Here is a 27,942-nt window from a genome sequence, read left to right on the forward strand (position 1 = left end):
TCTTAGTATTCAGTTGTGGCTCTTCTTTGTCAACCATCATTTATTACAAGTTCTTGACAGTGACCAGACAATCCAGATGGGACCAGCTTCTTCCCTGCACTGTATGTGGACAGCATAGCTTTATCGCTGATGATTTAGGCCCTTGGAACTTCCATCATAAGGCCCTTCTTAGCCACCATTAGCCTGCCCTGAGATAAAGCCAATACACACTGAGCACTCCCTGAGAAACATCTTTTTCCCTGATTACTAAAGATAAATGGGATGCAAGTCAGAGATTTTGTTGTCATATGACATACTCCATTTAAATCCCAACATTCACCCAGAAGTGTGCAAGACTGCTTAGTTATGAAGCACAAGAAAAAAGTACTGGCTCAGACCACACCATATGGTTTCAAATCTATCATTGAGAGTTAATTTATAAAGAAAGCTGGTGGAACAAATAGTCCTATCATCCGCTAAGCAGCAGATGATCCTGAGACTGTTGGTGAGATGCCTCTTTCCTCATTTCCTCTCCACTACCACCACACACACACACCCCCACATCAGTAAGAGAACACATGCGCTAAAGCTGTCGTTTAACACAAAACCACATGCCCCAAGAGTGGAACTGTAGAAGAATTTGTAACATAGAATGCTGTTTTACAGTTGTAGATAAACACTAATTGTACATTTATAAATTATTATATTGTAGTTACTACAGACATCAATTGCTTTTACAGATGACAGAACCAAAGTAATTTCTCCTTAAAGGGAACAATGTTTCTTTTAGAAAAAAAGACTAGGTCTTGATTACCAAGCTTTTTCCCCTTTTCCAAACCGCTACTTGTGCTCTTTCTAGATGACTTGTGAATACATACCGCATGGCTCTCAGTGCAGTTTTGTATGCCAATTCAGCATCATGAGGTAGGAGAGAGGTGAAAAGATACTTGGCAAATGTGTGCATTGGAACACTCTCTCGATGGACGACTTCGCCTAAACCACTATATGGTCCAGCTGTGGGAAAGAGAAAGAGAATGTCAATCTTTACAGACTGTTAAAACCCAACTTCTGGACCTTTAAAAACATTCACTATACCTTGAGTTATAATTGGTATTCAAAGACAGTTTGCTGTACAAAAAGTAAAGTTACATTGATATTTTTGTGAAATATATTACAAGTATATTAAATACCATATATTCTTTGAGACAACAAGAAAGACTGCAAATTGTATAGTACTAAGCACACTACCAGTGCACATACAAATGACAGAATGGTCCCAGGGCTCCATTGGGCTCATTCAGCAAGTCTATGGTATGCAAAAGTAGAAGGTGATAATCCTAGCTTTGTCTCTGCATAGTTATATTGTGTACATGAATCCCTATGCACCCTCTGTTGGTGCGTAATTGCTTTATCACAAATCCACCAGAAAAGAAAAAAAGTGGTTACAGTAGAAAAACATGTATCTTTAATTGAAGTTACATGACCAATCACTACAGCAGCACCTGATCCCTATTAATGTCTCACCTGATATTAGGCATTTAAATAACCCTTTGGCCTGGACTTGGTCTCCAGAGAAGACTAGGTCATATCTTACACCAAAGCTGCTTTTGTTAGTCCATTATAGCCACACGATCTTAAAAATTGTATTTGTTGCGGGGAACTATTCCCATTATTGGGCCAATGGATTTTGCTCACACTCAGTGCAGCCAGTGCAGTACTTTAACTTCATAACAGCAGTGTCAAGACTGACAACAGAAATGACAATTTTAAAAAAATTAAATGCAACTATTTGCTTGCTGAGTTCTGAATGTTCAAGGTGCATATGAATCCCATTTTTACATTTTTCCTGCAAACTTAAGAACGTTATTCCTATTAATAGGAAAACTGTGTCAAGCAGTTTTTTACTTCAGTGGCTAGAGGTTCAGGCATTAAATCATAGAATCATAGAATGGTTTGGGTTGGAAGGGACCTTGAAGATCATCTAGTTCCAACCCCCCCCATCACAGGCAGGGACACTGTCCTGGTTTGGCCTAAACCAAGCCAATTTTCCTTTCAGTGATTTTTACTTTCAGCTAAGTCTCCTCTAAGTAACTGCACTTTCTGAAACTAACTGCATGTTTTGCAGACAGTGTCTGCTTCCAGGACTGATAACGCTCGAAGTTTGTAGTTATCACTGAGGCAAAGGTAGGGATGTTATGCAGAAAGGCTCTTGCTGTACTTAGTCTCAGAGAAACCAAGGTCACTGCTGAATTCCTCACTGCTTACGAGGGAAGAGCCGAAGGGGGGGGTCGCACCTGCAGGGAGGAGCGGACAGGGCAGGTGACCCAAAATTGACCAACGAAGGTATTCCATCCCATACACGTCATTCTCAGTATAAAGCGGGGGGATCACGAGGGTCTCGCTCTCTTTCTGCTATGGCCGGTGTCCGAAGAGGACTCTGTCCGTTTTCCTGCTGCCCCCGATCCCGATCCATGCATTCCTGAATCCAGCTCTCGACCGTCGATAGGCCCAGCCTGGGCCTTCCCGGAGCCTGCCCTGCAGTGCCGGTGGTGACGTGGCTGACTTCAGGGGAGCTCGATCTTGGTTTTGTATATATATTTGTATATATTTGTATATATTTGATTATTTCTATTATTATTATTATACCCTATTTCATTATTATAGTTTATTAAAACTGGTTTAACTTTCCAACCCGGAAGTCTCTCTCCCTTTTCCCTTTCCCTTTCCCTTTGCGGGGGGGGGGGGGATAACAGAGAGCATCTGCCACAGGTTTAATAGCCGGCCCAGCTTTAAACCGTGACAGATTTATTGGCGCCCAACGTGGGGCTCGAGAGAAGCTCCAACAGGTTGCTCTGATAAGTCGAATCCCGGCTCCAGCGGGAGGAGACCCAGAGAGCTCAGCCAAGAGAGTATCAGATTTCTTCCTTTGAGATTTACGAGGGGTTGGAAATTAAAACAAATAGCTAAGATGATAATGTCATTGTGAGCCTTGTGTTACCTCTTCTCTTTATAAAGCTTGTTTTAGAGTTAAGTGTAATAATACCTTACTTGCCGTATGTGCTGTGTGTTAGTGCTTTCATGTGGTTTAACAGGGCGTGCTGGTCGAAATGTGTCGTTTTGGTATGGGTTTTGATACTGATTTATGTCGTGATAAACTGGGCAGTTATTATTCCGATCTCTTATCTCTATGATACAATGATGGGCAGCTTTAATCGCGAATTGGTAGCTGCGCACTCCAGGCGTCTTTTAACTGATTTTGATAGTATCTTCTCCTTTTTTGCCAAGCTGATCCCTGCGAAATTCGAACAGGGCATGTTTTTATTTTCGGGTGTCCTGAATGTGTTTCTGGTGTGCTATGTGATTAAATGTCGGTGCAGTAACAGCGGTAGGTATAATGCTGCCCCTGTAACCAGGAGAAAACACCGAAAGAAATCAGCTAGTAAAGTGAAGGATGATGACTCAGAGCCTTCTAAGGCAGAGCCAGCACAGGACCCAGGTGAGGGCCCTTCTCAGGCAGAGTCAGGGCCTGACACAGAGGGGGGTTTCCTTGATCGTCTTTTTAAAACAGACCCATCACACAAGAAAGGTCCTTCTAAAGCAGAACTATCACAGGAGGACTCGGACTCGGACGTAGAGATAACCTACCACTCCTTATCCCTGAAAGAACTGCGAAGTATAAGGAAAGACTTTAGTCGTTATGACGGTGAGCCAATTATTACCTGGTTGCTCCGATGCTGGGATAATGGGGCGGATAGCATAGAATTGGATGGTAGAGAAGCCAGACAGTTGGGATCCCTGTCCAGAGACGGTGGTATTGATAAGATGCTTCCAAGAAGGTCAAACACTATCAGTCTCTGGAGGTGACTCTTGTCAGCTGTAAAGAGCAGGTATCCCTATAAAGATGATGTTATGAGCCACCTAAGCAAATGGACCACTATAGAAAAAGGTATTAACTACCTTAGAGAACTAGCGGTGCAAGAGATCATTTATAGACACCCACGGGACATTGTAGATCCTGTAAATCCTGATGAAGTGGAATGCAACCGATCCATGTTCTGGAAGGTTGTGAAGAGTGCTCCACCGACACATACCCATACATTGTCAATATTAGTCTGGGGAGAAGATGCTACAGCACGACCTAGTGTGGGCGAAATGGCTAACTATATGCGACAGTATGAAGATAGTATTTCTTCCCCACTGCAGGCCCGTGTCTCGGCTGTGAGAAAAGTGACTTCTAAGGAAGACAAGGACTCATTTAAACAACTGTCAGACAAACTGTCCAGGATCGAGAATAAACTTGACTCTCTACCTACACAGGCCCGCGTTGCAGCTGTTAGGAGGAAACGCCCTCCTACTGGACTGGCTCAAAGGAAACGGAACACGTCACGAGGTATCCTGTGGTTTACCCTGCGTGGTTATGGGGAGGACATGAGCAGATGGCATGGACAACCTACCAGTACCCTACAGGCACGAGTACGTGAGTTGCAAGCTAACAGAAATACCAGAGAGAATTTTTCTAGGAGGATGGCTGCTCCAGTTACCAATGAGCAGGACCCCAGTCAGGGTAGATGGGCCTCAGAACCCTATTTCCCAAATATGAATAGGGGAAATGAAGGTCCAATCCCTGTGAGTTGCACGAATCCAGTCTTTAATTAGAGGGGCCCTGCCTCCAGCCAGGAGGAGGAGAGGGACAACCGAATTTATTGGACTGTGTGGATTCGATGGCCTGGCACATTAAAACCACAAAGGTATCGAGCCCTGGTAGACACTGGTGCACAGTGTACCCTAATGCCATCGGATCATAAAGGGACAGAATCTGTCAGTATTTCGGGAATAACAGGGGGATCTCAAGATTTATCTGTATTGGAGGCCAAAGTGAGCCTAACTGAAAATGAATGGAAAAAGCACCCCATTGTGACTGGTCCAGATGCTCCGTGCATCCTTGGCATAGACTACCTCAAGAGAGGGTATTTTAAGGACCCTAAAGGGTACAGATGGGCCTTTGGTATAGCAGCTGTAGAGACTGAGGACATTAAACAACTGTCTACCTTGCCTGGCCTCTCAGAGGATCCTTCTGTTGTGGGGTTGCTGAAAGTTGAAGAACAACAGGTGCCAATTGCTACTACCACGGTACACCGACGACAATATCGCACCAATCGAGACTCCCTGATCCCCATTCATAAACTGATTAGACAATTAGAAAATCAAGGAGTGATTGGCAAGACTCGCTCACCCTTTAATAGTCCTATATGGCCAGTGCGTAAGCCTAATGGAGAATGGAGATTAACTGTGGACTATCGTGGCCTAAATGAAGTTACGCCACCGCTGAGTGCTGCTGTGCCAGACATGCTAGAACTTCAATACGAACTGGAGTCAAAGGCAGCCAAGTGGTATGCCACCACAGACATAGCTAATGCATTTTTCTCTATTCCCTTGGCACCAAAGTGCAGGCCACAGTTTGCTTTTACCTGGAGAGGTATCCAGTACACCTGGAATCGACTGCCCCAGGGGTGGAAACACAGTCCTACTATTTGCCACGGACTGATCCAGACTGCACTAGAAAAGGGTGGAGCTCCAGAACATTTGCAATACATTGATGACATCATTGTATGGGGTGACACAGCAGCAGAAGTTTTTGACAAAGGGGAGAAAATAATCCAAATTCTTCTGAAAGCTGGTTTTGCCATAAAAAGAGGCAAGGTCAAGGGACCTGCCTGGGAGATCCAGTTTTTAGGGGTTAAATGGCAAGATGGGCATCGCCAGATCCCGATAGAGGTGATCAACAAAATAACAGCTATGTCCCCACCAACTAACAAAAAGGAAACACAAGCCGCCTTAGGCGTTGTGGGTTTCTGGAGAATGCATATTCCAGATTACAGCCAGATTGTACGCCCTCTTTATCAAGTGACCAGAAAGAAGAATGATTTTCAGTGGGGCCCTGAGCAACGACAGGCTTTTGAACAGGTTAAACAAGAGATTGTGCATGCAGTAGCCCTTGGACCAGTCCGTATGGGACAAGATGTTAAAAATGTGCTCTACACCTCAGCTGGGGACAATGGTTCTACCTGGAGCCTCTGGCAGAAAGTGCCAGGGGAGACTCGAGGTCGACCCCTAGGATTCTGGAGTCGAGGATACAAGGGCTCTGAGGCCAATTACACTCCAACTGAAAAAGAGATACTGGCAGCATATGAAGGAGTTAGAGCTGCTTCAGAGGTAATCGGTACTGAAGCACAGCTTCTCCTCGCACCCCGATTACCAGTACTAGGGTGGATGTTCAAGGGTAAGGTTCCTACTACTCATCATGCAACTGATGCTACATGGAGTAAATGGATTGCATTAATTACACAGAGGGCTCGAATAGGAAACCCTAATCGCCCAGGAATCTTAGAAGTGATCATGGACTGGCCAGAAGGCAAAGACTTCAGAATGCCACCAGAAAAGGAGGTGACACGTGCTGAAGAAGCCCCACCATATAATGAACTACCAGAGGATGAGAAGCTGTATGCCCTGTTCACCGATGGATCCTGCTGTCTCGTAGGAAAGCATCGGAAGTGGAAAGCTGCTGTATGGAGTCCCATACGACGAGTCACAGAAGCCACAGAAGGACAAGGCGAATCAAGTCAATTTGCAGAGGTAAAAGCCATCCAGCTGGCTTTAGACATTGCTGAACAAGAAAAGTGGCCAAGGCTGTATCTTTATACTGACTCATGGATGGTAGCAAATGCCTTGTGGGGGTGGTTAAAGCAGTGGAAGCGAAGCAACTGGCAACGCAAAGGTAAACCTATTTGGGCTGCTGAATTGTGGCAAGATATTGCTGCTCGGCTAGAGAAACTAGTTGTGAAGGTACGTCATGTAGATGCTCACGTACCTAAAAGTCGGGCAACTGAGGAACATCGAAACAACCAACAAGTGGATCAGGCTGCTAAAGTATTCCAAATAGATTTGGACTGGGAACATAAAGGTGAACTATTTTTAGCTCGGTGGGCTCATGACACTTCAGGTCATCAAGGGAGAGATGCAACATACAGATGGGCTCGTGACCGAGGGGTGGACTTAACTATGGACTCTATTGCACAGATTATCCATGATTGTGAAACATGCGCTGCAATTAAGCAAGCCAAACGGTTAAAACCTTTGTGGTAGGGGGGGCGGTGGTTGAAATATAAATATGGGGAGGCCTGGCAAATTGACTACATCACACTCCCTCAAACCCGCCAGGGTAAACGTTATGTGCTTACCATGGTGGAGGCGACCACCGGATGGCTGGAAACATACTCTGTGCCCCATGCCACTGCCCGGAACACTATTCTGGGCCTCGAAAAGCAAATCTTGTGGCGACATGGCACACCAGAGAGAATTGAATCGGACAATGGGACTCATTTCAAAAAAAGTCTTATAGATAACTGGGCCAAAGAGCATGGCATCGAATGGGTATATCACATCCCCTATCATGCACCAGCATCTGGGAAAATTGAACGATACAATGGGCTGTTAAAAACTACCCTAAAAGCAATGGGCGTGTGGAACCTTTAAAAACTGGGATAAAAATCTGGCACAAGCTACCTGGCTAGTTAACACCAGAGGATCTATCAACCGAGCTGGCCCTGCTCAGTCAGACCTTTTACATACAGTAGAAGGGGATAAAGTCCCTGTGGTGCATGAAAGGAGTCTGTTGGGAAAAACTGCCTGGGTTCTTCCTGCTACGGGCAAAGGTAAACCCATTCATGGGATTGCTTTTGCTCAAGGACCTGGATGTATTTGGTGGGTGATGCTGCAGGATGGTGAAGTCCGATGTGTCCCTGAAGGTGATCTGATCTTGGGTGAGAATACTTAATTCTGAACTGCATGATGTTAATTGCTGCATAATACTAACAGTGTTCATAAGTGTCTTTCAGGTTGAAGCAGTGGTGACGAGATTGGAGCTAGCTGCAAGTGGTGTCCAGTAACCTCCTCGAGACTGACATCTTTAACCTGCAACCCGTGGGCACGAACTGTGACAAAGCTCATACCATCTCTCCTACCCTGGGAGACTCCTAGCCAGATGGAAACCCACAATCCTGAACTAAATGAACTTGATGAACTTTTTTTGTATAGAGATGAATCATAAACTAATGTTATCTGTATATATTTGAAAATGGAAAGGTAGTGGTGATCTGAGTATGACGTGAATGGTATGGAATAAGGGGTGGAATGTCCTGGTTTGGCCTAAACCAGGCCGATTTTCCTTTCAGTGATTTTTCCTTTCAGCTAAGTCTCCTCTAAGTAACTGCACTTTCTGAAACTAACTGCATGTTTTGCAGACAGTGTCTGCTTCCAGGACTGATAACGCTCGAAGTTTGTAGTTATCGCTGAGGTACTGGTAGGGATGTTATGCAGAAAGGCTCTTGCTGTACTTAGTCTTAGAGAAACCAAGGTCACTGCTGAATTCCTCACTGCTTACGAGGGAAGAGCTGCAGGGGGGTCGCACCTGCAGGGAGGAGCGGACAGGGCAGGTGACCCAAAATTGACCAACGAAGGTATTCCATCCCATACACGTCATTCTCAGTATAAAGCGGGGGGATCACGAGGGTCTCGCTCTCTTTCTGCTATGGCCGGTGTCCGAAGAGGACTCTGTCCGTTTTCCTGCTGCCCCCGATCCCGATCCGTGCATCCCTGAATCCAGCTCTCGACCGTCGCTCGGCCCAGCCTGGGCCTTCCCGGAGCCTGCCCTGCAGTGCCGGTGGTGACGTGGCTGACTTCAGGGGAGCTCAATCTTGGTTCTCTATATAAATTTTATATATTTGTATATATTTGATTATTTCTATTATTATTATTATACCCTATTTCATTATTATAGTTTATTAAAACTGGTTTAACTTTCCAACCCGGAAGTCTCTCTCCCTTTTCCCTTTCCCTTTGGGGGGAGGCGGGGGGGATAACAGAGAGCATCTGCCACAGGTTTAATAGCCGGCCCAGCTTTAAACCGTGACAGACACCTTTCCACTAGACCAGGTTGCTCAAAGCCTCATCCAACCTGGCCTTAAACACTGCCAGGGAGGGGGCATCCACAACTTCTCTGGGCAACCTGTTCCAGTGCCTCACCACCCTCACAGCAAAGAATTTCTTCCTAATATCTAATCTAAATCTACCCTCTTTCAGTTTAAAACCATTACCCCTCGTCCTATCACTACATGCCCTTGTAAAAAGTCCCTCTCCAGCTTTCCTGTAGTCCCCTTCAGGTACTGGAAGGCTGCTATGAGGTCTCCCCGGAGCCTTCTCTTCTCCAGGCTGAACAGCCCCAATTCAGCCTGTCTTCATAGGAGAGGTGCTCCAGTCCTCTGATCATCTTTGTGGCCTTCCTCTGGACTTGCTCCAACAGCTCCATGTCCTTCTTATGTTGGGGGCCCCAGAGCTGAATGCAGTACTCCAGGTGGGGTTTCACGAGAGTGAGAAGTGTTGCAAGATACAGAACAAGAATCTTACATTAAGTATTATTGGACAATTATCGCAGAAATAGCAGCCAGCGGTCCTAGAAATTACTACTTCCTCTTCTACTAGAGATTCCAACCCACCACACTTGGATGGATGCATAACTGTGTGAGCATACTTCTTCACTGCAGTCATACGTGTCATAGCTTCCAGCAGTGGTTCAAACTAACGTGGCTGACCCTACACCGAAGCAGATGAGGAGACTCACAAAATTTATTCAGCCACTTCTGCTGCAGAGGATGATGAACTCCATGAGAGAGAGATGGTAAGAACTCAGACCAGCACAGCTGTTACAGCAATGTTTTTCTGATTGGTGCCTTAGCACAAAATGCAAAGATAAAAATCACTAGGCATGAAAAAAAATCTGAGCTCCAATTAGAACACTTCTTGCAACACAGTCTTATGTTCTGCTTTCCCACGCATTCAAATGGTAGCTACATACAGCATGCATTAATCAGCTGTTACAGCATAGAAATCAGCTTAATATTGGATTAAGCTTGCTTTATTATATCTACAGGACTTTAACTATAAAAACACAATTGATATGATTAGGTTCTTAAATCACTGCAGTTTTTCCTCCATGTGAGCTGGCAGTTTCTGCCTAACCTGGAGTAAAGTGAAGCTATTGCAGAAAAGCCAGATTTCTCAGCACACAGTAATGCAAGACCATCGTTGCACACTGCTCACCCACAGCAATTTTGTAGGTAGTTATTTTAGCAGATTTTCTATGATCACTTGTTTACTACTCTAAGAAAACAAAAAGAGTATCAGTGATCAAAGTAGTAAACTAGAAGTATCAGAGAATACTCGAGAGAAATCCTGCCCTTTCCTCATAAAGCATCCTTACCAGTAAATAAATGCAGCAAATTGATTTTATAATCCATAGGATCCCTCTATGGTGGTTAATAGCGGGATCCAGCAAGCAGCTATTCTTGTCCAAAGGCCATAAAGCAGTGGTTACAGCCACACCATAATGGAAACTCTTCCTATGGTGCAGCTTCTCTGCAGTTTCAAATGGCACCATCAGTAGGTACCGAAGTCTTTAAGGATCTGGGCAATAGTAGTGACTCAACGCTGAGAACCCTAAACAACATACTGCATCTCTTCCATTAAAGTAGTTTTAAAAGACAAATGTCTTGCAGAAAGAAAGCAAAACCTGACTGCTGTGTAACAGTCTTAACAACTTACCTAGAGCAGTATCACACTCCCCACCATTCCTTGAGCAAGCACTCAAAATTTGCACCATGCCTTTAGCTAATTGTTTCCTTTAAAGTTTTTTTTCCATTTAAAAAAACCAAAAACTAGAAAGACAACCTTAGAACCCACAAGACTACTCTCTGAACATGAGGCTTAAGTGCTATATGTTAAGCCTTTTTAAAAGCTAAGGCAAAAGCATGCACTATTTTGTACAGATTTTATTGCAATATGCTGGCTAATTGCCAAACACAAGTTTTTTGTCTTAATCAAAATTTAGTCACAAGACCAGGCCTTAAACCTCAATATTTGACCATATATTTCAATTTTCATGTCTGATACAAACTTCAGAGGCAAGTCATTTTCCTAATTGCTACAAAGAAAATGTTATATTTCTGTCCCAGCATTTCTAAGTGAATTTTCTCAGCTCTTCACTTGGGAACAGAGGTAAAAATCTTCATACATTTACAAAGCTGCCAGTCCTTTTTCAGGATACAAGTGACATTTAGAAATTTGCTACCCAAGAGCTGTTGATGACAACTGATGTCTGTATTATTTAATTGTGAGCCTGGGTTGTATAATTAGGATACTGAGATTATGACAAACAACAAATCTAAAGAACAAAATGCAATAAAAATTAAAATTAAAGGCTTATAGGTCAGTAGATGCTTTATCTCTACAGTCATGTGATATCTGAATTATGTTTGATTTTCATAAGAGACTGGAAATAAAATTTTGCTGGAGTTCTACATCAAAAAACATCTTAAGTATGTAAGGCAGTTTCCACTGGAATACTAATTCAGTGGACTTGTGTAAGTGAAGACAGTTTGAAGAAGCAGTTAGCATTTACATTGAGCTACCTTCTAATAGGAAGACTGCTTGTTTTCGAAAAATCTTCACCAGAGTATCATCCAATTCAATTTCCTGTAGCTTAGAAATGAGCTGCTCCTCATTTCGACAAACCTTCTCTTGTGCATACAAGCCATCTGGCATTATTCGTTGCTGTCCCAGACCTATCAATGCTACTTCCACAGCCAGCGTTAAATAAGATTCCCCTTCTTCTAAGAACTTGTGTGCAGGCAGGTGCTGGTACTCCAGAGATTTGCATTGCCCCACATTCTCTGTAAAGGGTGACACAAAGAACAACACATCAGGAAATCATTCTAATCCATAATCTGCCTATAATGCCCCATTTACAAATGCTTCCTCTGTCAGTATTCATTTTTAAAAATGATTTAAATTACTAGTGCAATCTCAAGATCCAATGATCCAATCTAAACTACCTGATTCAGTTCCACATGGCAGAAATACACAAAACAATTAGGTTTTAAAAAACCCACTCAAGTAAAAATAAAAGTTTTAATTTTAAACTGCATGTTTTGGAGAAAGGCAGTTTCTCCAGCTTTGTGTTATTAAGGCCAAAATTGGGAGATCTATTTCAGTTTTCCCCACCCATTTCTATATCTTCTTAAAGCTTTGATGTTGTATAAGTGGAAAGGGAAGGTGCTTATACACCTGCATAGATTTCAATTGAAGCTATCAGGATTGTGCAAATACAGTAGGCCTGGGAACTCCACAACTTTAAAGCATCCTGTTTGCTAGAGCTCTTTTCATGCTTTTTTATTTGTTTATTTATGATAAACATGTATAATGTTTCTGACTTTTATTAACACTAAAAGTGCTACTTTTAGTAAAGTTTACTTGTAAATTCCACACAGACCAAGCTATAAATTGCTTTAAAGAGTACTACTGATTTATCTGGCACTTCACAGATACACCATATGACAAAATGCTATTCCAATCTCTAGCAGTTTACAGTCTAGTTTGGGAACAAAAAGTTGTAATGTACAGATGTAAGGAGATGGACAGCAGCAGCAAATGAGAAGGCAGAATGCATTTGGTAGATTGCATATGCGTGTGTAGGGAGAATTTACTTTTCAACACACACTACTTTTATTTCATGAGGTGGTTTTGGTTTTTTTCTAATTGCAAAGAATCTGTTTTCTTTTAATTAAAGTGCTTCCAGAACTGGTGGATATGGGATTAGAAGTTTAATGAAGAGAAGCTAATTGAATAAAATGAGTTTTGAGGCAAAGCCCAAACAAGACTGGAGATGTGCATATAAAAGAGCTGTAGGTAGAGGGATGAATTGAGTTTCTGACCATACAGAAGGTGATAAGAAACTACCACAGAGGTGGAAAGAGACTGAGAATAAGGAATAAATCAGTTAAGTTCCTGGGAAGCAAATACTGAAGTTAAAATGGGCATACACATCCTGTCCTAAATCATGTATCAATACTGCAACACTATTTTCCAATTCATAACCTTTATAGATCATGTATGTTATAAAATTTAAGTGCTTTGTCATCAATTTGAAGTATTACGTACACTTGTAGCTAAGAAGTCAAATAACATCCTGGACTGCATAGGAGGAGCATCGCCAGCAGATCGAGGGAGGTGATCCTTCCCCTCTGCTCAGCACTGGTGAGCCTACACCTGGAGTGCCATATCCAGTAATGGGCTCCCCATGGACATACTGGAGCAGATCCAGTGAGGGGCCACAAAGATGATTAAAGGACTGGAGCATCTCCCATATAAGAGACTGAGACAGCTGGGATTGTTTAGCCTGGAAAAGAAAAGGCTCAGGAGGATCTTACAAAAATGTATAAATATCTGATGGGAGAATGTAAAGAAGACAGAGCCAGACTCTTCTCAGTGGTATACTGTGACAGGACAAGAGGCAATGGGCACAAACTGAAATACAGGAAATTCCATCTGAGCATAAGAAAACACTTTTTTACTGTGAGGATGGTCAAACACTGCAATAGGTCACACAGAGAGGTTGTATGGTGTTCATTCTTGGGGTTATTCAAAACCCAACTGGACACAGTCCTGGGCAACCTGCTCTAGGTGGCCCTGCTCTGAGCAGAGCAGGTGGAGTAGACGATCTCCAGAGGAGCCTTCCAACCTCAACAATTATGTAATTCCCTGTAATTTCTCAAAAAGAGGACAGAGTAATGTATGTGGAGAGGGTTGCTGCTATAAAGTCTTATTCGGTTTTATTTCAAGTGTGAAATACAGAATTGTCTTCAAGAATGAGTAACTGGTAATTTTTGAAGGGCTTTCATATAACTTATAACAAAATTTTACTTTAAACATTTTCTCTCCCTTGTGTTTTCTTAGGGAATGCAAATGTGAGTTCTTATACTATAAAGACACTGGCTTCAAAGTTAATTCAGAAAGGCAAGATAGAAAAACACCTCCAGTTACTGAAGACTTTGAGAAGATTGTTCCCTTTGCATGGCCTTACCTGTGAAGTCTGAGAATCCATGGAAGCTCTCATCATCCACCCTGCAGGCTTCCATCAAGCTACTGAAGAGGGTGCCAAATGGATCCAAAGGGTGTCCCACCCAACCTTCAAGGTTTGTTATTGAGGTTACTCCTTTGTGGAGAAGTTCTGTGACAGAAAAGATGGAGGGAGGAGGGAGGGGGAAAAGAGCACATGTTAGCCCCTCAAAACAATTATAGAAGTAAAACTGATTAAAATGCTCTCAGTACAGAATTCAAAGTATTTCCATCATCTTTCAGGGTGAATTCATTGCCCTTTGTGAATATGTTAAAACAGGAAAAAAAGAAAATGGACAAAGGCCAAACATTTCGAGCACTAGCAAAGTGCATTATGGGTCAAAAATTTCAAGTGCAGTATCTTTTGAAATCTCTTACTTGATACCAATAAGTCTCCTGAAAATGCCTGCTGAAAAATTATAGCAAAGACTTTTTTTCTAAAATATTCACAATTGTTTCCTCACTCAAATGATGCAGTACCATTTTTACATTTTAGGTGAATCTGATGGCACTGAAATAAATTAAAATATTCTAAAATGTTCCATTTTAATAAATAAAATCTGAGCTTATCGTGCATCTAAATATTTACTGAAGTAATAAACTCAGGATGACAGCTCCTAAAAACAAAAAAAAAAAAAAAAAAGGATAAAGAGTTTAAATGAGGTATACGAGAGAAAAAATTGTCCTTTAAGTGCATTTTTTGTCATTCTAAAGTTTCAGTCAACAAATACCTTAATGGATACTTTTTTTTGTAGCCGTCATCCATCAGTCAGTTACAAAAAAATTGTATAGCACAATGAATTGAAGGAAGTGTGGCTGTGGTAACAGAGGTTAGAGATTCCCCAAATCCCTTTTTTTACTGAGAGTCTTATGGCAGTAGCTTGCTTCCCTTTGACTCCAGCGCCCAACTTTTTTCTCCTAGACACACACACATGATTGAACTATGAGAGATCAGACACATTACAAGTGACCATTTAAAAATTGTATACAAGCTATTTCAGATGCTCTGTTTCTCTGCCTATTACACACTAACTTGTACCTGCCTATGCTCTCTCGTTCACAAATGAGCCATCTTTCTGAGTAACCATATGTATTATCACAAAGCTTTAAAAGCTTGCTTCTTGCCTATTTAAATGTGTGGGGCTACAAAGTGAAAGATAGTCACACTGTTGAACTGAGTGTTCAAGAGGGTGGCTTTTTTTTAAAGAATCAACTGATATGTAATATGAAAACCAAACAAGTTAATAATTGTCTTACTAACAAATAGCATGTGCTAAAGATGACAGGCAGAAGCACATAATATTATCAAAAAGGATTAATATCAGTGACTTCTTACTGACTCACTTATATTCCATTTAATCTATTGTGTCTACTTATGAGTTTCACTCGTGTCATGCCAAACAAAGTCTTCAATCCTCCAGTCATATAGACATTTAATTTTAAACCATGCAAGTGGTTCCACAGACATCAGATCAGTCACATGAATGAAAGCTAAGTAGAAGGACATAGCGATTGCTGAACCGAAACCTAAAGCTGGGCTGTAGCTGCAGAATTAATCTGCTTATAGAGAAGACCAGAATATTTTTGCAGTATTAAAAGAATATTTTTTTAAATTGCAAACTTTCCTGTTTTCACTGGGATTTGGTTTCAGTTTGTGGCCAGCCATGGTGATCAAGGCCCTTAGAAGTTAAATGCAGGGCAGCTGATCCTGGCTGGCCCACAGGTGTATTCTATATCATTGACATCAAGCTCACTATAAAAGAGAAGGTTTTGGAAGAAGAGGTGGGGTGCCTCTTGCCTCTTGCCTCTTGCCTCTTGCCTCTTGCCTCTTGCCTCTTGCCTCTTGCCTCTTGCCTCTTGCCTCTTGCCTCTTGCCTCTTGCCTCTTGCCTCTTGCCTCTTGCCTCTTGCCTCTTGCCTCTTGCCTCTTGCCTTTCTGTTTGTTGCTGTGATTCCTGGAGCAACTTGCCAGTGATTTGTGGATGAGGATACTTTCATCTGTTTTGTGTTGTCATTTATATTGTTTTCTTCATTTCATTAAATCTAGTTAACTTCATCCTACAAGTCTCCTTCTCCTTTTCCCAATTCCCTTCCTCATTTGGGGAAGGGATGTTGGGTGTTAGAAAAACTGCTATTGTTTAGCCCTGGGTGAGGGCTCAATGAAGACACAAACATAAGGGGGGGGGAAACCAAATGCTGTGAATAACAACATAAAATGACAAAGTACTTTGTTTTGGGGCAGGATGAATTGCATTTCATACACACCTTTTTTTTATAATAGCATAATATTAGTTGACAGCTATAGAAACTGCCCACAGGGAAAGGAATTTAATAGAAGTATTGAATGTCTAAATACTTCATTAGCAATGTGGAATGAAAAGGAGCAGTACTACGACCAGCACACTTGCAGCAGACTCTTCACACCTGTCAGTGGTATGTACACACATACACACACTGACATAGCCCCCTCCCTTCTTACCTCCCCAGTCTAAGAAGCTGGAAAATGTGCAAAGCTTTTAAGGGAACACATGTTAAGGAAAGATATATTACATGATAAAAAGACTCAAAAATTCTCCAAAGCAATAATACAAAGTGCTTTTAAGTTTTGTTTAAATCTAGGACACATAGTAGTGCTCAAAACTTCTTCCTTGTTTACTGTGAAATGAAAATGGAGGCATGTAAGAACTGCCAGCTAATTTTTTTTCAGTCAGGTGTCTACCTTGTCTTCATTTCAATTTCTAAATGATCATTTCTGGGAAAACGCCTGCACATACACTTGAAAAATTTACGCATGTGACTTCACAGTGGTATTTTTACCTACAATGCATGAAGATACACATAGTTAAGAGTCGCAACAAAAATCTAAACCAAAATTTGAATGAAAGGTGGTGTTGTAGTAGCTGAGAACGTAATTCCATTTTTTCCACGTGCATTCTTTAACCACAAAGCCATCCCTTTCTTCTTCCACTACCTCTTCAAACTTATGACAAAGTTCAGTGCAGGATTATTTTTGGTAGAATGTTCCTTCAAAAAATGGGGATAGTGCTCAGAGGAACACCACAGAACATTTTATAAAGCCAGTGTTTCAAAAATCTCATTTCCAGCAATGTGAATCCACTAAAGTTTTAAGCATCATAAGAGACTTTCGGAACAAACTGTCAAATTTGACGAATTTCTGTAGTGCAGACTTTGCCTTGTTACATTCAATGTCAACTTTAGGCTTCTACCTCAGAAATATATAGCTCTGCTAAATTATACATCAGAGGAAAAAATTATTTTAAATACCTGACATCCCAAATGCAAAGCTCTGTTTAAAAGCCTATAAATTACACAGGATGAATATTTACACTGTGTAACCAAAAACCCTGATTGGAATAAAGGTCCCATCATGTCAGATGTATTGCAGAAGGCAGAACAGAGCCCTTTCCCTGCAAAGCTCACAACCCAGCTTAAAAAAAAAAACCCTCCAACATCCAGAATGTGACATTACCGCTATGATCATTTGGACCAGAGAGTTAAATTCACCTCTTTTGCTTTAGTTTCAAAAGCAGTTTTTTCATGCAAAGTTCCAGTCACCTTGTCATGTCCTTTGCCCTTCTCTCTTCCCCACATTTACCTTTTTTCTGAGCCTGGAACATTTCCAGCTGTTTCTGCTGCTGCCTTCTTAGTGTATTAACAATAGCTATTGCTAGCCTCAGTGCTTCTCGTGGGTATCCATGAGATCGTAATGCATCCACCCTCGCACAGGCTGTAGGAACATGTTCTAAAATGAAGAAAATAATTGAGGAATAGCAATGCTTCCATGTCTGCAATGGCCTGTTTTGTTAGGTTACTCAAAAGGGCTTTTTTGTTTGTTTTCTTTGTTTTGATTTTAAACTATGCAATAGAGACTTAAAGGACCACTTCTGAGCCAGCATTTCAAGGGAGCCTCTGTTCTTTTTGCCAGGCTCTTCATTCATCTCCCCACCATCCCCCCAAAATAATGCCATAGAAACTGAACAAAGCAGCAAGTCATAGAAATGTCTTTCCGGTTTAACCACTTACCATGCCAGAGGGGCCACCCATGAGAGTCAAAGAGTGAGTTTTCAGTGTCGTCATGGTAACAGTAGTTGGTGTATAGGTCACTGCTGATAATGTGCTGTAAGTGGCTGTCCTGCCAGTGCAGATCGCACGCCTCTATGGCTCGAGTGAACACTGTCCGATGGGGCCTGTTTGACGAATCTGTCATTTTAACAAGTTCAGAAAGCTGCATCAGCTTTTACTCATTCATATGTGAATCAGTCATTCACAGTATTCTTGTCTACTGCCTATTCACCAACCCCCAACTCATGGCATCCTGCCTTGCCTCCCTCTGCAAGGAGCAGCCTTCAGATGACATTTCACATCCTATTACCCAACAGCTCAGACAAAGTGTGTGCCATTCACTTTGCATTCAGAGAGAGAGATCTACAAACCAGCATGGCTAATGCTAAATAGGACTTTGCAAAGCGAACAGCTAGAGATGAAGGACATGAGCCAGCAGTGTGCCCAGGTGGTCAAGAAGGCCAATGGCATCCTGGCCTCTATTAGGAATAGTGTAGCCAGCCGGTCTAGGGAAGTGATCGTCCCTCTGTACTCGGCACTGGTGAGGCCGCACCTTGAGTACTGTGTCCAGTTCTGGGCCCTGCACTTCAAGAAAGATGTTGAGGTGTTGGAGCGAGTCCAGAGGAGGGCGACCAAGCTGGTGAAGGGTCTGGAGGGTCTGACCTATGAGGAACGGATGAAGGAGCTGGGGTTGTTTAGCCTGGAGAAGAGGAGGCTCCGAGGTGACCTTATTGCAGTCTACAACTACCTGAAGGGAGGTTGTAGTGGAGTGGGAGTTGGCCTCTTTTCCCAGGCACCTAGTGATAGGACAAGAGGACATAGCCTCAAGTTTCGCCAGGGGAGGTTCAGGTTGGACATTAGGAAGAATTTCTTCTCAGAAAGGGTCATTAGACATTGGAACGGGCTGCCCAGGGAGGTGGTGGAGTCACCATCTCTGGCTGTGTTTAAGAAAAGACTGGACATGGCACTTAGTGCCATGGTCTAGTTGACAGGGTGGTGTCAGGGCAATGGTTGGACTTGATGATCCCAGAGGTCTGTCCCAACCTGATTGATTCTGTGATTCTGTGACATTAAACAGCATGTACAGAACTCCCCTAAAAACAAACTAGAAAGTATATGGCATGCAGCTACTCAAGCAACTCCAGCTTCTCTCCTCCTCAGACCCAGAGCTATTAGGATGAGGGACAGATAAATATCACGTGAAAGATTTTAGTTGTTCTCTTTGAGAAGTGACATTAACTTTGAGCACTTGTATAATTTTTTGTCATAAACATATACAAATACTGCAAAGAAAGTGAAGTACTGAGGCCATGTGACTGACATAAACCATACTGGACATCTTCCTATGGCAAAAGTGATTTGTTGACATGGCACTGTGTCTATGAATGTTGAAATGCCATGTCAGAGTTGCCACTAGCCTGCCCAGGTTGAGCTAAACATCACAAGATCCAGAAAGCAAAATACCTCTGTAGCAAGTTATATGTTGAATGAACTTCTGTCCCCAGATAGCTGCAAGATTTAAAAATTAACCAGGTCTATTTCCTTCAGAGGTAATCTTCCAAGAAAAAGAAACAAGGAAAAACCCATCTAAGCCCAAATCTGCTACCTCCCACAAGCATTTAATTTTAACTTTATCCTGATTATATGAAATACGTATAAAATACCGAGGGATTTTTTCCAAAGTAAATATCCCGCATCTTCCTCAGTTATTAGTAAAGTATCAGTCTTCACTTGAAGATGACTGGAGAAGGCTTCTGTCAGATTTGATAATCACTTTTTAGATTAGAAAGCATCATATCAAGTAAGAATCATAGAATCGTTTTGGTTGGAAAGGACCTTTAAGATCATCAAGTCCAACCGCTAACCTAACCCTGCCAAGTCCAACACTAAACCATGTCCATAAGCACCACATCTACTCATCTTGTAAATACCTCCAGGGATGGTGACTCCACCACTTCCCTGGGCAGCCTGTTCCAATGCTTGATAACCCTTTCAGTGAAGAAATTTTTCCTGATATCCAATCTAAAACTCTTTGGACTCTCTCCAGCACCTCAATGTCTTTCTTGTAGTAAGGGGCCCAAAAATGAACACAGTATTTGAGGTGCGTCCTCATCAGTGCTGAGTACAGGGGGACGATCACTTCCCTAGTCCTGCTGGCCACACTATTTCTGATACAAGCCAGGATGCTGTTGACCTTCTTGGCCACCTGGGAACACTGCTGGCTCATATTCAGCTGTCTATCGATCAACACTCCAAGGTCCTTTTCTGCCAGGCATCTTTCCAGCCACTCTTCCCCATGCCTATAGCATTGCATGGGGTTGTTGTGCCCCAAGTGTAGGACCTGACACTTGGCCTTGTTGAACCTCATACAGTTGGCCTTGGCCCATCGATCCAGCCTGTCCAGATCCCTCTGCAGAACCTTCCTACCCTCAAGCAGATCAACACTCCCGCCCAACTTGGTGTCATCTGCGAACTTACTGAGGGTGCACTCGATCCCCTGGTCCAGATTATTGATAAAGATATTAAACAGAACTGGCTCCAATACTGAGCCCTGGGGAACAACACTTGTGACCGGCCGCCAACTGGATTTAACTCCATTCACGACAACTCTTTGGGCCCAGCCATCCAGCCAGAAGAGACACCTCCTCCAAGAACGCAGTGTTGCCTCTGCACCACCCCCCGACCTGTCAATGCAGACTGTACAACACAGAGCACATCCTATACATAGCTGCTTTAGTTTCTCACATACAGTTTAATGCAGTTACAACAGATCTCCCTTTCAGTAATTATCCCTTTCAGTAAGTATCCCTTTCAGTAAGTGTCAAAGGCTTTGTAACTGCAAACAAAAATCCCAACACCAGAAGGGATATAAGATTATAGTCAAGCAAAGAAACAACAGGCTTTTACATAACATACTTCAGGGACAGCCAGTTTTCATGCAACAAGTATTTAGAAGGACCAAGTGAAAAGTTAGAAGACCTAACTAAACACAAATACTTGCTTTGAAAACATTGCAGCCGCAGCACTCAAAAAACCCCTCTATTTATCCTTTCTGCAAGGGTAGTATTAGTGAAAATAAATTTGGCTGGTCAACCCTCAATAAGAAAGTTGCTGAATTCTGCAAGGCTAGAGTATATAAGATAGAGGCTATATTATATGTTGCAGTCAATGCATATATTTAGGCTCACCTTGGTTAGCATTTGCACCCTGAGGCAAAGCATTGGTTAAATTGGGCAGTTCATTTCCATGGTTTCCATCTTCCCAGGGACAAACATCCACACTGTTCCATTTTTTCAGCTGTTTTAGCCAACTGGCCTTCTGCTCCAACTTGCAGTGGGGATTTAAGACTATACACATCCACAGAGCACCTGATTTAAAAAAAAATTGCTAAATTATGTTTTCTATTAAAAATGCAGCAGCCAATGACTAATTGCAGACTTCTATACTCTAACACTTTTTCTCCCCTCGAAGGCTGCACTGCTTGTTTCCCAGCTATGCCTAACACCAGGCAGACTGAATTCCTGATGCAGAATCTTGGAGCTGGTGTGTGGCCCATCTGAAGCAGTTGAAAGACTGTATCAAGCCAACCTTTTCAATTAAAAGGCATTAAGTGGGTCTCCATAGTTCATGATGTATTGGCCATCAGACAGGAACATCAGTCAAAAGCAAACAAGAATTCACATAAAGTTACAGCAAGAAATTACCCAAAGTTTTCTTCTAATTTTTGTACCAGAAGCAAATGTTGTTTTCTACAAACAAGAACTATGTATCTTCCAGCTTCACATTATAGGAACTAAACAAGTGCGTTAGCAAGACATGTATTTTCTAAACATATACTTCCAGACTCAAAACCCAGCAGAAGTACTGCTGATCATATAACTCATTCCCAAACACATCTGGACCTCAGAGATCCAGTAAACACTGGTTTTGTGAAGTCTAATAGGAATAAGATATTTTTACTGCTACTACTTTAGTAATTTGGTTACACTAGAAAATTTGTTTTACATTTTCTGTTTATGGAGCTCGAAGGGAAAGCTAATTTGCACTGACATTTTACATATACCATCACTTTAGAACCTGGTCCCTGACACTATATAGCAGGGCAGGCATAAATACATCAGGGTCTCTAGCAACAATTTTCAAATGGAAAGATTTTTCTCTAAATCAGCTGTCTCTTCATCAGCGTGAACTTTGACAGGAGCATGAAGACATCTGAAAGTACTGTTTAGCAACGGTTCATTTGCTCATTAAGAACGTGCCTTACACTACAAGAGATTTAAAGAATATGCTTAAACTATGCAATCTTCATGACAGGCTGAAAAAAAATAAAAAAAAAAATAAAAAAATGCAGCTAGTTATTCCAAGATGATAGAATTCTCATATACAAGTATTCTTTTGCTAACTAAGAATGCAAAATGGATACTCAGAGCACAGGCCATCACATTGTCACCGAAATCGGGAATAAAACTCCTTAACACTGGGTTTAGCACTAACGAGCAGGCATTACTTTATTCAGATGAGGGACATGGGGGAATCACTCCACCTAACATGTCCACCTAGGGACAAAAGCACACTCATTATATACATTATAGAAAAATGAATATTCATACAATTCCCGAGAAAAGCCTGTCTATTCCAAGAAACCTTATGCATATGCTAATATATTACGTAACTGTCTTTGCACATGCGTACTAAATTGGGGAAGGGGTCTTGGGTGGTCTCTAGTGGTCGTAATCCCCCCATAGTTATGCTGTTCGCTGTATGACCCCGCTTTTGCACAAGCATGGTTGATGCCTTTATGTTGACGCATGCAGGCGACTCCAAGGAAAAGATACTGTTCTGGTTCTTACAGGATTTACCTCCTCTCCTGGTGCCAGAGCTGTGAATCAAGTCATTTAAGACACTACAAAGATGTTGTTCGCAGGCTTGTTTATCTCAGGCCCTTCTTTGTAATTAGTGAGGAATTTAACAGAGACCTTGGATTCTCTAAGAATAAGCACAAGCAAGAGTCTATCTGCATACCACTCCCACCAGTAACTCAGTGATAACTATAACTTTGAGCATTATCAGTCCTAGAAGCAGACACTGTCTGCAAAACATGCCGTTAGCTTCAGAAAGTGCAGTTATTTTAGCTGAAAGGAAAATTACTGAAAGGAAAATTGGTTCTGTTAAAGGTTACACAGAGTAGGCCTTTTAGGGCCTACTTTGAGGCCTACTTTTACTAAACCGTCTGGTATCAACATTACATTAATTCCTAAAGTAACTCAGTATGTCGGTATGCCAAAGCGCAGGAGCCAGTGGAAACAGAGCTTGATCCTTAAGGTTGCAAGTCCGCTGCTATTCAGGTCGACACAAAATGTGGAAGTAATATCAAAGAAATGCGAAAACCACAACAAAATAAGATATGGTACAGCACAGAAGAGCAGAGAGACACTACACTAATGCAGATTATTACTGCACAGTAGTTACATACAGTAGAGAATGCTGTTTTGTTGGGGTTTTTTTGTTTGTGGGGTTTTTCGGGTTTTGTTTTGGGGTTTTTTTGGTTGTGTTCAGTGTTCAATGTTTTCAGACTGAAGCAAAAGCAAAGTGGAATACCTGAACAAAAAGGAAGCGTACAGAGGGCGGAAGCAAGGGCAGGTAGCCTGGGAAGAATACAGGGAAATTGTCCAAGCAGCCAGGGACCAGGTTAGGAAAGCTAAAGCCCTGATAGAATTAAATCTGGCCAGGGATGTCAAGGGCAACAAGAAATGCTTCTATAGGTATGTCAGTGATAAAAGGAAGACTAGGGAAAATGTGGGCCCTCTCCAGAAGGAAATGGGAGAGCTGGTTACCCGGGATATGGAGAAGGCTGAGGTACTCAACGACTTCTTTGCCTCAGTCTTCACCAGCAACTGATCTAGCCTCACCACCCAAGTCGCAGAAGGCAGAGGCAGGGACTGGAAGGATGCAGAACCGCCCACTGTACGAGAAAATCAGGTTCGAGACCATCTAAGGAACCTGAAGGTGCACAAGTCCATGGGACCTGATGAGGTGCATCCATGGGTCCTGAAGGAACTGGCGGATGAAGTTGCTAAGCTGCTATCCATCATTTTTGAGAAGTCGTGGCAGTCTGGTGAAGTTCCCACTGACTGGAAAAGGGGAAACATAACCCCCATCTTCAGGAAGGGAAAAAAGGAAGACCTGGGGAACTACAGGCCAGTCAGCCTCACCTCTGTGCCCGGCAAGATCATGGGGCAGATCCTCCTGGAAACTATACTGAGGCACACAGAAATCAAGGAGGTGATTGGTGACAGCCAACATGGCTTCACTAAGGGCAAATCGTGCCTGACAAATTTGGTGGCCTTCTACAATGGGGTTACAGCATTGGTGGATAAGGGAAGAGTGACTGACGTCATCTACCTGGACTTGTGCAAAGCATTTGGCACTCTCCCGCATGACATGCTTATCTCTAAATTGGAGAGACACAGACTTGATGGATGGACCACTCAGTGGATAAGGAATTGGCCGGATGGTCGCACTCAAAGAGTTGCAGTGAATGACTTGATGACCAAGTGGAGACCAGTGACAAGTGGCATTCTGCAGGGGTCGGTATTGGGACTGGCACTGTCTAACATCTTTGTTGGCGACGTGGACAGTGGGATTGAGTGCGCCCTCATCAAGTTTGCTGACAACACCAAGCTGTGTGGTGCGGTCGACACGCTGGAGGGAAGGGATGCCATCCATAGGGACCTTGACAGGCTTGAGAGCTGGGCCATGTGAACCACATGAAGTTCAACAAGGCCAAGTGCAAGGTCCTGCATGTGGGTCAGAGCAATCCCAAGTACAAATACAGGCTGGGCGGAGAATGGATTGAGAGCAGCCCTGAGGAGAAGGACTTGGGGGTGATGGTTGATGAGAAGATCAACATGAGCCGGCAATGTGCACTTGCAGTCCAGAAGGCCAACCGTATCCTGGGATGCATCAAAAGCAGCATGGCCAGCAGCTCGAGAGAGGTGATTCTGCCCCTCTACTCCGCTCTCGTGAGACCCAACCTGGAGTACTGCATTCAGCTCTGGGGCCCCCAATGTAAGAATGACATGGAGCTGTTGGAGCAATTCCAGAGGAAGGCCACAAAGATGATCAGTGGGCTGGAGCACCTCTCCTGTGAAGACAGGCTGAGAGAGTTGGGGCTGTTCAGCCTGGAGAAGAGAAGGCTCCAGGGAGACCTTCTAGCAGCCTTCCAGTACCTGAAGGGGGCCTCCAAGAAAGCTGGAGAGGGACTTTTTACAAGGACATGTAGTGATAGGATGAGGGGGAATGGTTTTAAACTGAAAGAGGTTATATTTAGATTAGATATTAGGAAGAAATTCTTTCCTGTGAGGGTGGTGAGACACTGGAACAGGTTGCCCAGAGAAGTTGTGGATTCCTCCTCCCTGGCAGTGTTTAAGGCCAGATTAGATGGGGCGTTGAGCAACCTGGTCTAGTGGAAAGGTGTCCCTGCCTGTGGCGGGGGGGGGTTGGAACTAGATGATCTTTAAGGTCCCTTCCAACCCAAACCATTCTATGATTCTATCTTAACCACATGCGGTAAGTATTTCAATCACCCAGCAAGGCAGAATGCATGCTACTGATTACATCATACCCCCACAAAATCAGTGGCCTTTTCTTTTTCAGCATCTCAGAAACACCACTAGAAGCAAAGGAATTCACTTGCCTTCTTCAGAAGCTCCACTATGCATGCGGTATATCTAAGAGGCAGGAAAGGTAAGAGATACCCCAAAGTACCAAAATCCTTTAAAAACTTTTTTTGTTTAAAGAGGGAAACTATGTCAAGCATAACTACATTGTTAGTAGAGATTGTCTCAGAAATCCACGCTATTTTTATGCAAATGAAGCACAAGGACAAGTGTATTTCTAACAAAGCCCACACAAACCACTTAAAATTTCAATAGATCAACTGCACCCTTCTCGTGGAGACTTCAGGGTGAGCTGCGTGCACATTTGAGATCTTGTCCAGCTTTCACGGCTGTCGGATCTCCTGTAAAAAGAGGAGTGAGAGACAAAACCCCCCCCACTGAGAAGAGAAGGGAACAGAAAGAGCCTCGGGCTCAGCTCCTGTAGCGCTACAAAGGCTACCATCTGGGAGAAGGAAGCATAATGCCAATGACCCCACACTCTTCAGCCTATTTGGGTTTCAAGATTTTGTGTGTATGTGTGATCTCCCCCCCCCCAGTGTGTGCGTGTGCCTGTATTCATATTTCTTCCTCCTCCTTCTCCCCAAGCACCTTCCCCCTCCCCTGACATCTGCTCCATTCTGGCTCTTTCAATTCACTAGTTCCTGTCCTGCTCCTAGCACTGAAAAGTCTGAGGAAAATTCACTTGTGCCCAGATTTTACCACATGCCAACTGGAAGGAGCCCGGAGGATATTCTTCCTATTTCATTCTGATGCTGCTCAGTGGAAGCTCTCATGAGCTGGCCCTTAAATGTCACCACCAACCTGAAAGCTTACACTGGCCTCAAACAAGAGATTCTCTATTTTCTGCCTAATGGCTCCTATATGGGGAAACTGCTGATCACACTTACCCCTTACTACAGATAAGGCTTATGAAAAAATGAAGGGCAGCTACTTGTAATTAATTTGTGGGGAACATATCTAAATCCATTTCTGGTGACTTCAGCCTGGAAACTGCTGTTCGCAGCAGCCTATAACTCAAAAGAAGTTTCCCAAAATGCATTCCTGGCATTCTCAAGTAAGTTTACCTGTTTGACTAGATTTAATGATGTCACCAATGCCACCTGCAATATGAACAAATGTCTCATTAAATGGAAAAAAAAACCCAAAAATAATAAAAAAAAAACCAGAAAATGCGTTTGTGCTTACATATTCTGTTTTTCTAACACAGCTCACTTTTTCCCGTCTCCCTTTCCCCAGGCACCAGATATCTTTTCATACTGGATCTCAGAAGGCTGACACATCCTCCCCCCCCAAACTAAACCAAAAGTAAAGTTCTGATTTGGATCCCTTGACTGTGACCCATGTCTTTCCAATATGAAGCTCCTCACAGCACAGTGGCAAAATATCACAAACCAATATGCAAATTTCCCCCCCCAGAAGAAAACTGGAAGTCATGCTGTGACTGCAATTTGATATTAATTTCACAAGGGAATGAATATTAGAACTGTCATATTGCAGTGAGGAATTGCCTGTTTTGGTTCAACACTGATCCTTTTGACCTGGAAAAAGCCAGCTTTGCCAAATCAGACCTTTGGTTCAAATAGCTCTCTTTTTGAAAATGCACGGTTGCCATTCATTTTTATTGCACCTCACACCACAAAGAAATAGGTTACATTACTGCTTTACACAATGCATGCATGCCTTGTACATACAGGGGGAACATCAGTACTTTTGTATTTCTCAGTAGACATCCATACCTCTGAGTTCATGAAGGAGAAAGGAACAGTGTGCCTTTACACTGATTAGGATTTAAACATGCAAATTGAAAAACATTAAGAAGTATTCAGTCACTGTAAAAGTAGGTGTTGTAATAATTACACATCTTGTGTATGCATGTATTCATGAAGCCAAAGAAAGTGCAAGGAATGTATACAGACTCTCCCAAGAGATTAAGCATTGCTCGGTTTTCATAAATCCCATTATATTTTACTCTTGTCCCAGTAAATGGGAGGGTGGTGGTGGAAACAGTTTTAATAGGGGCTAGGACACTGAGCATGACTGTAGATCCAGCATACAATTCTGTTTGACTGTTTGATTACAGTCTTCCCAAGAAATCTGTTTTTCCTAGAAATATTATGCTACCTTGTCAGGGCTGCTGTCTAGCTAAGTTTGGGTCTGCATTTCCTCATTTACAATATCTGTGTAATCAGTGGGTG

At 42.7% G+C, this 27,942-nt stretch overlaps 1 protein-coding gene across 1 annotated transcript in view; it reads right to left on the minus strand.

Moving 5' to 3' along the window:
• The window catches only part of LOC137675764 (zinc finger SWIM domain-containing protein 6), a 230,512-nt gene that overhangs the window by 21,962 nt on the left and 180,608 nt on the right, over positions 1–27,942 (minus strand). The window contains exons 5-10 of the mRNA XM_068421977.1: positions 21,257–21,436; positions 18,030–18,206; positions 17,602–17,748; positions 13,952–14,098; positions 11,502–11,762; positions 858–993 (exon numbers count right to left, since the gene is read on the minus strand). Coding sequence (XP_068278078.1) covers positions 858–993; positions 11,502–11,762; positions 13,952–14,098; positions 17,602–17,748; positions 18,030–18,206; positions 21,257–21,436 — 1,048 coding nt within the window. The remainder of the gene's footprint in view (positions 1–857; positions 994–11,501; positions 11,763–13,951; positions 14,099–17,601; positions 17,749–18,029; positions 18,207–21,256; positions 21,437–27,942) is intronic.

The sequence above is a fragment of the Nyctibius grandis genome, chromosome W (assembly GCF_013368605.1).
Source record: "Nyctibius grandis isolate bNycGra1 chromosome W, bNycGra1.pri, whole genome shotgun sequence".
NCBI classification, from domain to species: domain Eukaryota; kingdom Metazoa; phylum Chordata; class Aves; order Nyctibiiformes; family Nyctibiidae; genus Nyctibius; species Nyctibius grandis.